A 15427-nucleotide genomic window follows, 5' to 3' on the forward strand; every position below is an offset into this window, starting at 1 on the left:
CAAGGACTTTCTAATTGCTTTAAGGAGGGGCAAATACAAATGACAAATTTCATATGAAGAAAACTGAGTAGAACGAAGAAAAAGGACCCTTTGTATGTGCCAGAGGAAATCAAGGCAAATTGCACAATGTCTGGAAAAGGACAGGGCACCCTGCAGACAAACCAACCTGAAGTTCTGCATGAAGTGCCGGAACTTGTCCACCCTCCTCGCTAGGGGCACAATAACATTGATAAGCGTGTTGGCCAGGTTGAGTTTTTCCTTTTTCACTTTCATGATGGGGCCAAAAGGTCGAAATAGGACAAGTCGCTGGAATTCATGCTTGTGGTCCCCTTTGAAGGTCAGCTCATACAAAGTGCCTTTATCCCTTTCGGTTCGGTAAATCCCTGCGGAACAAAACAAGCAAAGGTAGGTTCAGAAAAGACAGTATCTTTTTATAACCAAGATCTCCTACAAATGTCTTTAAATTTTATATTAAATATCTATATTACGTGACTAAAAATTCAAAATATAATTGATAGTCCAAAAGAGATATAAACCCATCAGTCTAAAATTTCATTATGAAACCCTCATAAAACCACAGGGAATGCTTATAATATTAGATATAAAACTATTTATATATTTAGAAGTATTGAAAAAAGACTATTAGGAATGTTGACTAAGTCTGATATACTACTAGGATGTGTTCTTTATTGTTATTGTATATATTTTACAATAACATTAGAATATGAACATTACCATTTATTTAACTTAAAAATGTTCATTAAAATTATCTCTTTGAAATTATAGTAATTCCAGATGAAACAACTGCAGTGATTTATAGTGGCATCTTGGGAGAAAATGGGGCTAGAACCATGTGCCCTCTTCCCACCCCAAAGCTTTCAGAAGCGTTAACACAATCCTCAAAGTATTCAGTATGGGCAGGTGCACATCATATTTAGTCTCACATCTTCTTACCTGACCAAAAACCTCAAAATATGTGCATTCAAGGCCAAAAGACTAGGTTAAAATTCTGGCTCCATGGTTGTACATGGAAAAACTATTTTATTTCCATAATCCATTTACTCCACAGAATAAATAATATTTTAGGAAAATAATCTAGAGACAGATGCAGGAAGAACACTAGTTGAAGTCTTGCCTGGGCCAATTTTCATTACTTAGTGAATTGTTGATGTAGCTCAGTGATAGTGTTTTTGCTTAGTGTGTGCAAGGCCCTGGGTTCAACCTCTACCACTCCCACCAAAAAGATGAAGCAGGTATCAAAAGGTCTCAACAGTACATGGCACATAGTAAAGTGTGCATGCATGTTCCTCTTTATGTTTACTCTCCTCCATCAGTTCTGGTGAAACAAGGCATACTGGGAAGGAAGAGAAACAGGAAGAAGTTTGTTCATGTTGCCTTCATGTTGGGCCTGTGTCACTGAGAGTCACCTGTAAGGTTGAAGATGTAGCTTTAACATCTCAATCAGCTTCAAGCAAATGCTACTAAAGACCAGCTTGACAGAACTGCCCCATCTAAAGACCAAACCATCTCTTCTCGGCCTTTTGGCTAAGATCAAGTGTAAAGACCAAACCACTCCCCAGGCCCACTTTCTCATCTAGGTCTTTCTTCCCTAGGATCACTGGCATTGTGGGTGTTTTCCCATATATATTCTCTTATCATACATTTTACACACACACACACACACACACACACACACACACACACACACACACACATATCTATCTTCTCTCAAACTTTGCATTCTGACTGCAGCCTCCCCTCCCTCCATTCCTCCCAGTCACATCCCCTTTCTCCTCCAGATCCACTCCTCCTCAGTTTCCCTTCAGAAAAGAACAGGCCTCCCAGGTATATCAACCAAACACAGCATAACAAGTTGCAATAAGACTAGGTACAAACCCTCATACCAAGGCTGAATGAGACAATCTGGTAGGAGAAAAAGGGTCCCAAGAGCAGGCAAAAGAGTCAGAGACATCACTTTCCCCACTGTGAAGAGACCCATAAGAACACTGCACTACACACCCATAAGGTAACCCACACAGACTCCATGATTGTCCCTTCACTCTCTGTGAGTCTCTATGAGCCCTGGTTATTTGATTCTGTGGGCTTTTGTGTGTGTGTGTGTGTGTGTGTGTGTGTGTGTGTGTGTGTGTGTGTGTGTGTTTGTGTGTGTCCTTGATCCTGCTGACTCCTAAAATCCTTCTTACACTTTCTTCTACTGGATTCCCCAATCTCTGCCTAATGTTTGGCTGTGGGTGTTCATATCTAATTCCATCAGCTGCTAGATGAAGCCTCTCTGATGACAACTGGTCTAGGCACCAATCTATGAGTATAGCAGATTATCATTAGGAATCATTCCATTGACTTTGTTTCTTGCCGGTTGTGTTTGGTTTTATCTTAGGTTTTTTGAGCCAGGCAGCATCTGGTCCTGACTGTGTCAGTGTGGGATCCCTTTCATGATATGGGCCTCAAGTTGGACCAGTCGCTGGTTGGTTACTCCCACAAGTTAATGGCCATCACTACTCCAGCACATTTTGCAGGCAGGACAGATTGTAAGTCGAAGGTTTTGTGGCTGGAGTGGTGTCTCTGTTTCACTACTAGAAGCCTTGCCTAGTTACAGAAAATGGCCAGTTCAGGCTTTATATCCCCCCATTACTAGCAATCTTTGCGAGGGTCACCTCATAGATTCCAGGGAGTTTCATTTCTACATCACCCTCATTGCCTCTCAAGTCTAGTCATCTCTTCCAGTACTCTCACCTCCATTCCTCTGCCCTCTCTTTCTTCTCATCCCCACCTATCCTAAAAGTAGATGAAGAAAAATTAGCAGCATTCAACAAATTAGGAAAGAAGCTTTTATTTTTGATTCATGCCATTTTCCCATTCCACCTCTTATTTGTCTTAAGCCTCACATTAGCTGAGCCTATACCTCCTAATCTCTGAAAAACTACAGAAATCAATCTCTGAGAGAACTTGCTGGCCGATAGTGAGTTACAGCTCTTCAGGGCATCTCACAAGACTATTTTTCTTTCCTTTCTCACTCTTTTTCTTTGTTTCTTTTGTGGGAAACTTGCATCTTCTCCACACATGTTGGCAAGTTCTCTTCTTTGTTCTTTGACTTATGGGAGCTTTTTCATCCTCAAGCTCTGGTCTTGTAGCCTCTTTGATTTCATTCAATGTTTAGACCTCTCCAAGGTGCAGAAAAGAGTCTTGTACTGTGAGTTTTCAATGTGGCCTCATTTCACACAGTCATCCAGCAGGCCTGACTAAAGATTCAAAAGGCACAGTGTGCTAGCAGAGAGCAAGGGTGACTGAGGGAATCAGTTCTCTTCTAAAGCCTTTGCTACTTCCTAGAGTACCAAAAATGGGGACACCCTGCTCTGCTTGCCAATGTCAAGGATGCTAGGAGAATGGCTGAGCTCCTGCTGGGAAAAAAATTCAGCCTTCTTCTGCAGCTAGTAAAAGAAGAGAGGAAAAGATTTATTCCTTTGGAGCCTCAAAGGACTTCTTTGGAAACATCAAATAATTCCTTCATGTCTGTTAATTCTTTTAGGTAATTAGTCCCACATGAGGAAACAGGCCTCTAATGATGTCTATAGCAGCTAGCTAGACTACAAAATTTTTTTATACAGTCCAAGCCAAGTCACACAGGAGTCCAGTTGTCATACAGGTGTATCTACACACTTAAAAAGCCCTTCATGCTGGTGACTGAGCCTTTGTTATTTTGTGTCAGCAGTGTCACTGTCCCCCCACCCCCACCCTCCCAGCATAATCCTGGCAAAAGCTGTTGACAGTTGAACTTGAAGATAAAAGAGTACTGGGAACTAGGGCCACTGGGAGCTAGGAGATTACTTGCAAAAGGAACTGAGTTTGAGCCCCAGAACTCATGTGTAAAAGCCAGGGGTGGTTGCCCATGCTTAAATCATCACACATATAAACCAGGTTTTAGATCCCTTAACTACTTCTGTTTTTTTTTTTTTCCATTTTTTATTAGGTATTTAACTCATTTACATTTCCAATGCTATACCAAAAGTCCCCCATATCCACCCACCCCCACTCCCCTGCCCACCCACTCCCCCTTTTTGGCCCTGGTGTTCCCCTGTACTGGGGCATATAAAGTTTGCAAGTCCAATGGGCCTCTCTTTCCAGTGATGGCCGACTAGGCCATCTTTTGATATATATGCAGCTAGAGTCAAGAGCTCCGGGGTACTGGTTAGTTCATAATGTTGTTCCACCTATAGGGTTGCAGATCCCTTTAGCTCCTTGGCTACTTTCTCTAGCTCCTCCATTGGGAGCCCTATGATCCATCCATTAGCTGACTGTGAGCATCCACTTCTGTGTTTGCTAGGCCCCGGCATAGTCTCACAAGAGACAGCTACATCTGGGTCCTTTCAATAAAATCTTGCTAGTGTATGCAATGGTGTCAGCGTTTGGATGCTGATTATGGGGTGGATCCCTGGATATGGCAGTCTCTACATGGTCCATCCTTTCATCTCAGCTCCAAACTTTGTCTCTGTAACTCCTTCCATGGGTGTTTTGTTCCCAAATCTAAGGAGGGGCATAGTGTCCACACTTCAGTCTTCATTCTTCTTGAGTTTCATGTGTTTAGCAAATTATATCTTATATCTTGGGTATCCTAGGTTTGGGGCTAATATCCACTTATCAGTGAGTACATATTGTGTGAGTTTCTTTGTGAATGTGTTACCTCACCCAGGATGATGCCCTCCAGGTCCATCCATTTGGCTAGGAATTTCATAAATTCATTCTTTTTAATAGCTGAGTAGTACTCCATTGTGTAGATGTACCACATTTTCTGTATCCATTCCTCTGTTGAGGGGCATCTAGGTTCTTTCCAGATTCTGGCTATTATAAATAAGGCTGCTATGAACATAGTGGAGCATGTGTCCTTCTTACCAGTTGGGGCATCTTCTGGATATATGCCCAGGAGAGGTATTGCTGGATCCTCCGGTAGTACTATGTCAAATTTTCTGAGGAACCGCCAGACTGATTTCCAGAGTGGTTGTACAAGCCTGCAATCCCACCAACAATGGAGGAGTGTTCCTCTTTCTCCACATCCACGCCAGCATCTACTGTCACCTGAATTTTTGATCTTAGCCATTCTGACTGGTGTGAGGTGGAATCTCAGGGTTGTTTTGATTTGCATTTCCCTGATGATTAAGGATGTTGAACATTTTTTCAGGTGCTTCTCAGCCATTCTCTATTCCTCAGGTGAGAATTCTCTGTTCAGTTCTGAGCCCCATTTTTTAATGGAGTTATTTGATTTTCTGAAGTCCACCTTCTTGAGTTCTTTATATATGTTGGATATTAGTCCCCTATCTGATTTAGGATAGGTAAAGATCCTTTCCCAATCTGTTGGTGGTCTTTTTGTCTTATTGATGGTGTCTTTTGCCTTGCAGAAACTTTGGAGTTTCATTAGGTCCCATTTGTCAATTCTCGATCTTACAGCACAAGCCATTGCTGTTCTGTTCAGGAATTTTTCCCCTGTGCCCATATCTTCAAGGCTTTTCCCCACTTTCTCCTCTATAAGTTTCAGTGTCTCTGGTTTTATGTGAAGTTCCTTGATCCACTTAGATTTGATCTTAGTACAAGGAGATAAGTATGGATCGATTCGCATTCTTCTACACGATAACAACCAGTTGTGCCAGCACCAATTGTTGAAAATGCTGTCTTTCTTCCACTGGATGGTTTTAGCTCCCTTGTCGAAGATCAAGTGACCATAGGTGTGTGGGTTCATTTATGGGTCTTCAATTCTATTCCATTGGTCTACTTGTCTGTCTCTATACCAGTACCATGCAGTTTTTATCACAATTGCTCTGTAGTAAAGCTTTAGGTCTGGCATGGTGATTCCGCCAGAAGTTCTTTTATCCTTGAGAAGAGTTTTTGCTATCCTAGGTTTTTTGTTATTCCAGATAAATTTGCAAATTGCTCCTTCCAATTCGTTGAAGAATTGAGTTGGAATTTTGATGGGGATTGCATTGAATCTGTAGATTGCTTTTGGCAAGATAGCCATTTTTACAATGTTGATCCTGCCAATCCATGAGCATGGGAGATCTTTCCATCTTCTGAGATCTTCCTTAATTTCTTTCTTCAGAGATTTGAAGTTTTTATCATACAGATCTTTCACTTCCTTAGTTAGAGTCACGCCAAGATATTTTATATTATTTGTGACTATTGAGAAGGGTGTTGTTTCCCTAATTTCTTTCTCAGCCTGTTTATTCTTTGTATAGAGAAAGGCCATTGACTTGTTTGAGTTTATTTTATATACAGCTACTTCACCGAAGCTGTTTATCAGGTTTAGGAGTTCTCTGGTGGAATTTTTAGGGTCACTTATATATACTATAATATCATCTGCAAAAAGCGATATTTTGACTTCCTCTTTTCCAATTTGTATCCCCTTGATCTCCTTTTGTTGTCGAATTGCTCTGGCTAATACTTCAAGTACTATGTTGAAAAGGTAGGGAGAAAGTGGGCAGCCTTGTCTAGTCCCTGATTTTAGTGGGATTGCTTCCAGCTTCTCTCCATTTACTTTGATGTTGGCTACTGGTTTGCTGTAGATTGCTTTTATCATGTTTAGGTATGGGCCTTGAATTCCTGATCTTTCCAACACTTTTATCATGAATGGGTGTTGGATCTTGTCAAATGCTTTTTCTGCATCTAAGGAGATGATCATGTGGTTTTTGTCTTTGAGTTTGTTTATATAATGGATTACATTGATGGATTTTCGTATATTAAACCATCCCTGCATCCCTGGAATAAAACCTCCTTGGTCAGGATGGATGATTGCTTTAATGTGTTCTTGGATTCGGTTAGCGAGAATTTTATTGAGGATTTTTGCATCGATATTCATAAGAGAAATTGGTCTGAAGTTCTCTATCTTTGTTGGGTCTTTCTGTGGTTTAGGTATCAGAGTAATAGTGGCTTCATAAAATGAGTTGGGTAGAGTACCTTCTACTTCTATTTTGTGAAATAGTTTGTGCAGAACTGGAATTAGATCTTCTTTGAAGGTCTGATAGAACTCTGCACTAAACCCATCTGGTCCTGGGCTTTTTTTGGTTGGGAGACTATTAATAACTGCTTCTATTTCTTTAGGTGATATGGGACTGTTTAGATGATCAACTTCATCCTGATTCAACTTTGGTACCTGGTATCTGTCCAGAAATTTGTCCATTTCGTCCACGTTTTCCAGTTTTGTTGAGTATAGCCTTTTGTAGAAGGATCTGATGGTGTTTTGGATTTCTTCAGGATCTGTTGTTATGTCTCCCTTTTCATTTCTGATTTTGTTAATTAGGATTTTGTCCCTGTGCCCTTTAGTGAGTCTAGCTAAGGGTTTATCTATCTTGTTGATTTTCTCAAAGAACCAACTCCTCGTTTGGTTAATTCTTTGAATAATTCTTCTTGTTTCCACTTGGTTGATTTCACCCGAGTTTGATTATTTCCTGCCGTCTACTCCTCTTGGGTGAATTTGCTTCCTTTTTTTCTAGAGCTTTTAGATGTGTTGTCAAGCTGCTAGTATGTGCTGTCTCCCGTTTCTTCTTGGAGGCACTCAGAGCTATGAGTTTCCCTCTTAGAAATGCTTTCATTGTGTCCCATAGCTTTGGGTACGTTGTGGCTTCATTTTCATTAAACTCTAAAAAGTCTTTAATTTCTTTCTTTATTCCTTCCTTGACCAAGGTATCATTGAGAAGAGTGTTATTCAGTTTCCACGTGAATGTTGGCTTTCCATTATTTATGTTGTTATTGAAGATCAGTCTTAGGCCATGGTGGTCTGATAGGATACATGGGACAATTTCAATATTTTTGTATCTATTGAGGCCTGTTTTGTGACCAATTATATGGTCAATTTTGGAGAAGGTCCCGTGAGGTGCTGAGAAGAAGGTATATCCTTTTGTTTTAGGATAAAATGTTCTGTAGATATCTGTCAGGTCCATTTGTTTCATCACTTCTGTTAGTTTCACTGTGTCCCTGTTTAGTTTCTGTTTCCACGATCTGTCCTTTGAAGAAAGTGGTGTGTTGAAGTCTCCCACTATTATTGTGTGAGGTGCAATGTATGCTTTGAGCTTTACTAAAGTGTCTCTAATGAATGTGGCTGCCCTTGCATTTGGTGCGTAGATATTCAGAATTGAGAGTTCCTCTTGGAGGATTTTACCTTTGATGAGTATGAAGTGTCCCTCCTTGTCTTTTTTGATAACTTTGGGTTGGAAGTCGATTTTATCCGATATTAAAATGGCTACTCCAGCTTGTTTCTTCAGTCCATTTGCTTGGAAAATTGTTTTCCAGCCTTTCACTCTGAGGTAGTGTCTGTCTTTTTCCCTGAGATGGGTTTCCTGTAAGCAGCAGAATGTTGGGTCCTGTTTGTGTAGCCAGTCTGTTAGTCTATGTCTTTTTATTGGGGAATTGAGTCCATTGATATTAAGAGATATTAAGGAAAAGTAATTGTTGCTTCCTTTTATTTTTGTTGTTAGAGTTGGCATTCTCTTCTTGTGGCTGTCTTCTTTTTGGTTTGTTGAATGATTACTTGCTTGGTTGTTCTAGGGCGTGATTTCCGTCCTTGTATTGCTTCTTTTCTGTTATTATCCTTTGAAGGGCTGGATTCGTGGAAAGATATTGTGTGAATTTGTTTTTTTCGTGGAATACTTTGGTTTCTCCATCTATGGTAATTGAGAGTTTGGCCGGGTATAGTAGCCTGGGCTGGCATTTGTGTTCTCTTAGTGTCTGTATAACATCTGTCCAGGCTCTTCTGGCTTTCATAGTCTCTGGTGAAAAGTCTGGTGTAATTCTGATAGGCCTTCCTTTATATGTTACTTGACCTTTCTCCCTTACTGCTTTTAATATTCTATCTTTATTTAGTGCATTTGTTGTTCTGATTATTATGTGTTGGGAGGAATTTCTTTTCTGGTCCAGTCTATTTGGAGTTCTGTAGGCTTCTTGTATGATCATGGGCATCTCTTTTTTTATGTTTGGGAAGTTTTCTTCTATTATTTTGTTGAAGATATTAGCTGGCCCTTTAAGTTGAAAATCTTCATTCTCATCAATTCCTATTATCCGTAGGTTTGGTCTTCTCATTGTGTCCTGGATTACCTGGATGTTTTGAGTTAGGATCCTTTTGCATTTTGTATTTTCTTTGACTGTTGTGTCGATGTTCTCTATGGAATCTTCTGCACCTGAGATTCTCTCTTCCATTTCTTGTATTCTGTTGCTGATGCTCCCATCTATGGTTCCAGATCTCTTTCCTAGGGTTTCTATCTCCAGCGTTGCCTCGCTTTGGGTTTTCTTTATTGTGTCTACTTCCCCTTTTAGTTCTAGTATGGTTTTGTTCATTTCCATCACCTGTTTGGATGTGTTTTCCTGTTTTTCTTTAATGATTTCTACCTGTTTGGCTGTGTTTTCCTGCTTTTCTTTAAGGGCCTGTAACTCTTTAGCAGTGCTCTCCTGTAATTCTTTAAGTGACTTATGAAAGTCCTTCTTGATGTCCTCTATCATCATCATGAGAAATGTTTTTAAATCTGGGTCTAGATTTTCGGTTGTGTTGGGGTGCCCAGGACTAGGTGGGGTGGGAGTGCTGCGTTCTGATGATGGTGAGTGGTCTTGATTTCTGTTAGTAGGATTCTTACGTTTGCCTTTCGCCATCGGGTAATCTCTGAAGCTAGCTGTTTTAGTTGTCACTGTTAAGAGCTTGTTCTTCAGGTGACTCTGTTAGCCTCTATAAGCAGACCTGGAGGGTAGCACTCTCCTTAGTTTCAGTGGGCAGAGTATTCTCTGCAGGCAAGCTCTCTTCTTGCAAGGCAGGTACCCAGATATCTGGTGTTCGAACCAGACTCCTGGCAGAAGTTGTGTTCCACTCACTAGAGGTCTTAGGATCTCGTGTGGAATCCTGTGTGGGCCCTTGTGGGTGTCAGGCGACTCAGCTGGCAAGGTAGCCCGGAGCTCGAGTGGAGTGGAAGGGGTTTGTGCCCCAGATCAAGCCTGGGTAGCCTGCTTCCCTATGTACCGCAGTCTCAGGTTCCGCGCGATTGGATTGGGGCAGGCGCTGTGTTCCACTCACCAGAGGTCTTAGGGTCCCGTGGGGAGTCCCGTGTGGGCCCTTGCGGGTGTTGGGCAAGACTCTGCTGGCAAGGTAGCCCGGGGCTCGAGTCTCGAGTCGAGCGGAAGGGACTTGTGCCCCAGATCAGGCCCGGGTAGCCTGCTTCCCTATGTACCACAGTCTCAAGTTCCGCGCGATTGGATTGGGGCAGGCGCTGTGTTCCACTCACCAGAGGTCTTAGGATCCCGTGGGGAGTCCCGTGTGGGCCCTTGCGGGTGTTGGGCAAGACTCTGCTGGCAAGGTAGCCTGGGGCTCGAGTCGAGCAGAAGGGACTTGTACTTCTGCTTTAAATATAAGTTTTAATACCTAAAACCCTCCTCAATCTGAGATCTACCAAACCGAGATTCGCACCTGACACCCAGCTATTGCCACCAAGCATATACCCTTGAACAGCTCTGCATGGGAAGACACCACAGTTTGCCTTGTGCTAACTGAAAGGACAGTACTTAAGGGAACCCTTTGCTCTGTGGAATCTTCAATAATCAAAGCACAAAGGATCCTCGAGAAAGAGGACAGGAGCACCCAGAGGCAGGGGTGATTTTTTTAGCATAACACACAGACAACACAGAATAAACAGCCCCAGGCTGGGCGTTCCTAATTGGAAAACTCAAAATGTGAAACTTAAGTATAGACAATGCTCACAAGTTTTGCATTTTAAGTCATTTTGGATTTTATATTTTTCTGATCCAGTTGATAAGATGTCTGAACATCTGTTTCAAGATCTAAAATTCTCCAAAATCTGGTACCAATTATTATATATATATATATATATATATATACACATACACATACATATACACACACATATATATACACATATTAATATATAATACACACACACATATATGTATGCATATATATGCACATGTATATATGTGTGTGTATATATATATATATAAAACTTGTGAGCTGTCATTTTAATTTTATGCAAACTAAACATAAAATAAGACCTTTGTAGCTCCAGCTTGGACCTTGTTTAGACACACCTCTGGGCCTGCTTTCCTTACTTTGGGTTTGGAGTTTTGGCTCTCTGTGTACACATCCTAACTTAATTCTTTTCCTACTCAGGGCTCAGGCTGTGAGCCACAGCAAGGAAGATGTTTCTTGTAAAAGAAACAGTCTACTATTAGACTGATAGAGCATAGTCTGTGCTCTCCCTCTCCTTCTCCTGCCTCCCTCAGCCTCTTCTCCCATGATGGAAATGAAACCCTTGACTCATTGATGCAGATTAAGTATTATTCAACCTTCCAGCCCCACACCCATCCCTGCTCTAATCTATTTCTTACTAGGCCTGGAATCACCTGGCCAATTGGTCCTCTACCATCCCTATGTGCTATAGTCACCTTGGAAATCAAAATGACAAAGGATAAGGATGTAGCACTTCTTGCCATCAGTAGACGTAATATCGTAATATCAGTATATACAAAGTGACCGATGTTGAATGGATGGCTGAGCCCATGCAGACACCTTCAAACCATTCACCAGTAAAATACCTTCTTTATTCATAAGAATCCCATTCACTCTTTCTGCATTCATCTTTACCTTTCCAGCTTTCCTATTTAGAACCTAAATCTCTCACCTGGAACCCAGGACTCTCGCCTAGAACCAGGTTTCTTACTTAGATTGCTATCTGTAATCAAATGCTGATCAATATCATAGCCTCCAGGTCTCAATTCACATTGCTTGCATCCTTTGGTCCTTAACCTGCTTATAGTGCCATTCAGATTCTGCCCTGGCGGTACCAGCTCTTCATAGCTTGTAGAATAAGCACCGATGCCATATCCTGGCTTCAAGACCTTCCACACTCTGGTACCAATGCACTGTCATAATTGAACATTTTGTCACTGCATCGGGTACTATGTGGACTGCAGTCAAGCTGGTGTGTATGGGAGGCATATAACCACATTTCCCTGTGGAGAATCCACAAGGAACCCTTGTATACTTTCAGTGGGAATGTAAAGTGATATGGCTGCTGTGTCTCTTATAGTTGAATATTCACAGACATAAGAGTTACAGCAGCTAAGAGAGATAACACAAATCTCCATTGAGAGATAGATAAATAAAATGTGGTATATGTATATGATGGAAATTTATTCATTATGAAAAAAGGAATGTAATTTGACATACCCTACAAGGTCAGATTTTGATTTTGGTTTTGGTTTATTTATTTATTTATTTATTTAGTACACGGTCAGATTTTGAGAACACGGTGTTAAGTCAAATATGCTGTCCACACAGTAAGAACCACTGCCTAATGTTACTTTTATAAAACTACCCCAAAACAGTTAAAATAATGGAAATAGAAAGTAAAATGGAGGTGACCAGGGAACAGGAAAGTGAGAAGTGGGTAGTGGCTCATAGATTCAGTTGTGGGTTTTCTTTGTTTTGTTTTGTTTTGTTCTGCTAATGCTTGAACCCAGGGCCTTGTATATGCTAGGATCATAATCTAATGCTCAGCTACATCCATAACCCTAAGGTTTTTATTTGGGAAGATAAAATTATTCTGCAGATGGATGGTAGCGATGACTGTCTAGTTACGTAATTATACTTAGCATTGCTGAACTAAATAATTAAAAAGTTGCTCCTGATCAGTTGTGAGTTTTCCAGTATCCTGCTCTCCTCTGAGAAGACCTTATACGTTCTTGCAGGCGCACAAATTTCAATGGCCTTGCACTTTTCTCCTAGCCTTTCTAATCTCACCGGCCTCCCTGTGGGGAATTTTCTGCCACTTTCTCCACCTAAAGTGGCCCTTCATCCTCCAGGCATTTTCTTCACAAAGCCCTTACACTTCCCTTTACTAAACCACTTTCTTGGTACCTGAGAATGAAAAGGGATGTGCAAATTATCTGGTCCAGACATGTGAACAGACAGAGACCCAGAGACTCCATCCTTTGTCTCAAGGAGCCACTTGTTTCTGGTCACCAGGCTCAGAGCCCTGCGTAGGGTTCATTCCTTAGAGTCACTGTTTATGATGCACGCTGACTACTAGAACAGGGGAACTAGGAACGTGGGAAATGCACAGTGGGCAGAGAAACCTGCTGCACGTGGCTTCCTAAATTACAGGCCATCCTTTCATGCTTGGCTTTTTCTTAACTTACGATGTAATTTTGACAGTTACTAAATAAGTTGTTCTCCAGCCTGTGAAACACTAGAGTCAGTAAATGTTGAAGAGCATGATTGTGTGTGTGTGTGTGTGTGGGGGGGGGGGGGTCAGATTTTCTAATTTAAAAAAAAAAGACTATAGTTATCCCTCAGTGTCTATGAAGGTGTTCTAGGATACCATTGGGGTACCAAAATATGAGACGAATGCTCAATTTCCCTGTATTAATTAGCATAACAGTTACTTATAACCTATATGCTTTCAATAATTTTTGGTTGCTCGTAATACTACTATGAGTAAATTTTATGTAAATAACTGCTTCCCTCTATTGTTTAGGGACTAATGACATGCAAAATGTCTATGCATGCTCAGTAGAGGTGTAATTACTTTTGAGCAGTCCCAGTCCATGGTTGGTTTAATGCACAGGTACTGAGCCTGTGGCTACAGAGGGCTGATTGGGGAAGATCAGGAACAGCTGGCAGGTAAACTAACAGCAGAGAACAAGACGGAAGACTGCATTTTACAAATTACATGTGAGTAGGGTGATTTCACATTTTACAAAATCCACTGATATAAACTGCCTTTAAAGACTATATAGTTGCTTTCTCTCTGGCTCTAGAGGAATATATGCTACCTATTCTGCTAAGTAAGAAAGCCAGTGAAGTGAAAAAGAAAGGTTTTATTCTAAAACAATAACATTCCCCCTTCTGCTACTTGTGATTTCTTTTTTTTTATATTTTTATTAGGTATTTAGCTCATTTACATTTTCAATTCTATACCAAAAGTCCCCATACCCCCCCACTCCCCTACCCACCCACTCCCCCTTTTTGGCCCTGGCATTCCCCTGTACTGGGGCATATAAAGTTTGCAAGTCCAATGGGCCTCTCTTTGCAGTGATGGCCGAACAGTAACAGTAACAGTAACATTCCCCCTTCTGCTACTTGTGATTTCAAGGATCATAACAATTCCACTTAGATAATATGTCGTTCCTAGACCCCATAAGACTTACCTTTTAAGATTCCTACATTTGGTTACATGTGCCAGGGCAGGTTGGTAGCATAGGAAGGGGAGACTTGGGGGAGGGGTTGTATTAGGGTGTGACTGGGAGAAGAGGAGGGAGGTGGGCTTCAATCAGGACGTAAAGTAAGTAAATAATGAAAATGTTTACAAAAAGATTTTTCCAGAGTGCATTTGGTCGTGTCACAGTGAAGCAGACAAGTCTGCTATCTACTTCTCATCCCACCTACACTTTCTGAGAGCCTTACTTAAAGTTGCTTATTGCCTCCTCAGAAGACTAGCAACTATCTTTCTTCTAACACATTCTACCATAATAACCTTGTTGGGTATTAGAGAATAAGGAGGTACGCAGGTGTATTTAAGCTTCCAGTGTTTTCAAGGTAGGGCAGTGTTTTCCTTCTGGCTGTCAGGCAGTGTGAAAGATAGGGCTCACTAACTGCTTTGTGCTGTAAACGAGGGTTGTTAATCAAGGGCAAGATCAAAATGTAAAAGGTAGTGGTCTTCTCAAGGATCTGGGTTCAGCTCACAGTATCCACATCAGATAGCTCACAACTATCTGTAACACTAGCTCCAGGGCCTCGGATACTATATCTCTTCTGGCCTCCATGGGAATCTGCACTCATGTAGAGCACACACAGACACCCCCCACACCCCTCCCCCCCACAAGGCACACATAAACACAGCACACTTAAAGAAAATAGAACTTTTCTGATAAAATCATTTATATACTAGAGAAGACAGCATACAGGTAAACAAAATAACTATATGATAGGCACATCAGCCTGAATCAGCCTAAGCAGTCAGACAATAGAAGGAAATGCATCTCCACCTGACGGGAGTTACAGATAGCTTGGGAGGTGTCTTACCAGGACTGAAGACTCAGTGGGTGTTTCTTTCTTTTTTTTTTTTTAATTAGGTATTTTCTTCATTTACATTTTCAATGCTATCCCAAAGGTCCCCCATACCCACTCCCCAATCCCCTACCCACCCACTCCCCCTTTTTGGCCCTGGCGTTCCCCTGTACTGGGGCATATAAAGTTTGCAAGTCCAATGGGCCTCTCTTTGCAGTGATGGCCGACTAGGCCATCTTTTGATACATATGCAGCTAAAGACAAGAGCTCCCGGGTACTGGTTAGTTCATATTGTTGTTCCACCTATAGGGTTGCAGTTCCAGTGGGTGTTTCTTAAGACTACATAATCAGAGAGCATACCGA

The 15427-nt window shown here is 41.3% G+C and overlaps 1 protein-coding gene across 10 annotated transcripts in view; it reads right to left on the reverse strand.

The window, feature by feature from the left end:
• The window catches only part of Csgalnact1 (chondroitin sulfate N-acetylgalactosaminyltransferase 1), a 378841-nt gene that overhangs the window by 44356 nt on the left and 319058 nt on the right, over positions 1-15427 (reverse strand). For all 10 annotated transcript variants that reach the window (XM_006509628.4, XM_006509627.4, XM_006509625.4 and 7 more), the window contains one exon: positions 167-383. In XM_006509628.4, the coding sequence (XP_006509691.1) occupies positions 167-383 (217 nt within the window). The remainder of the gene's footprint in view (positions 1-166; positions 384-15427) is intronic.

This window comes from Mus musculus, chromosome 8 (genome assembly GCF_000001635.26).
Source record: "Mus musculus strain C57BL/6J chromosome 8, GRCm38.p6 C57BL/6J".
Classification (NCBI taxonomy): domain Eukaryota; kingdom Metazoa; phylum Chordata; class Mammalia; order Rodentia; family Muridae; genus Mus; species Mus musculus.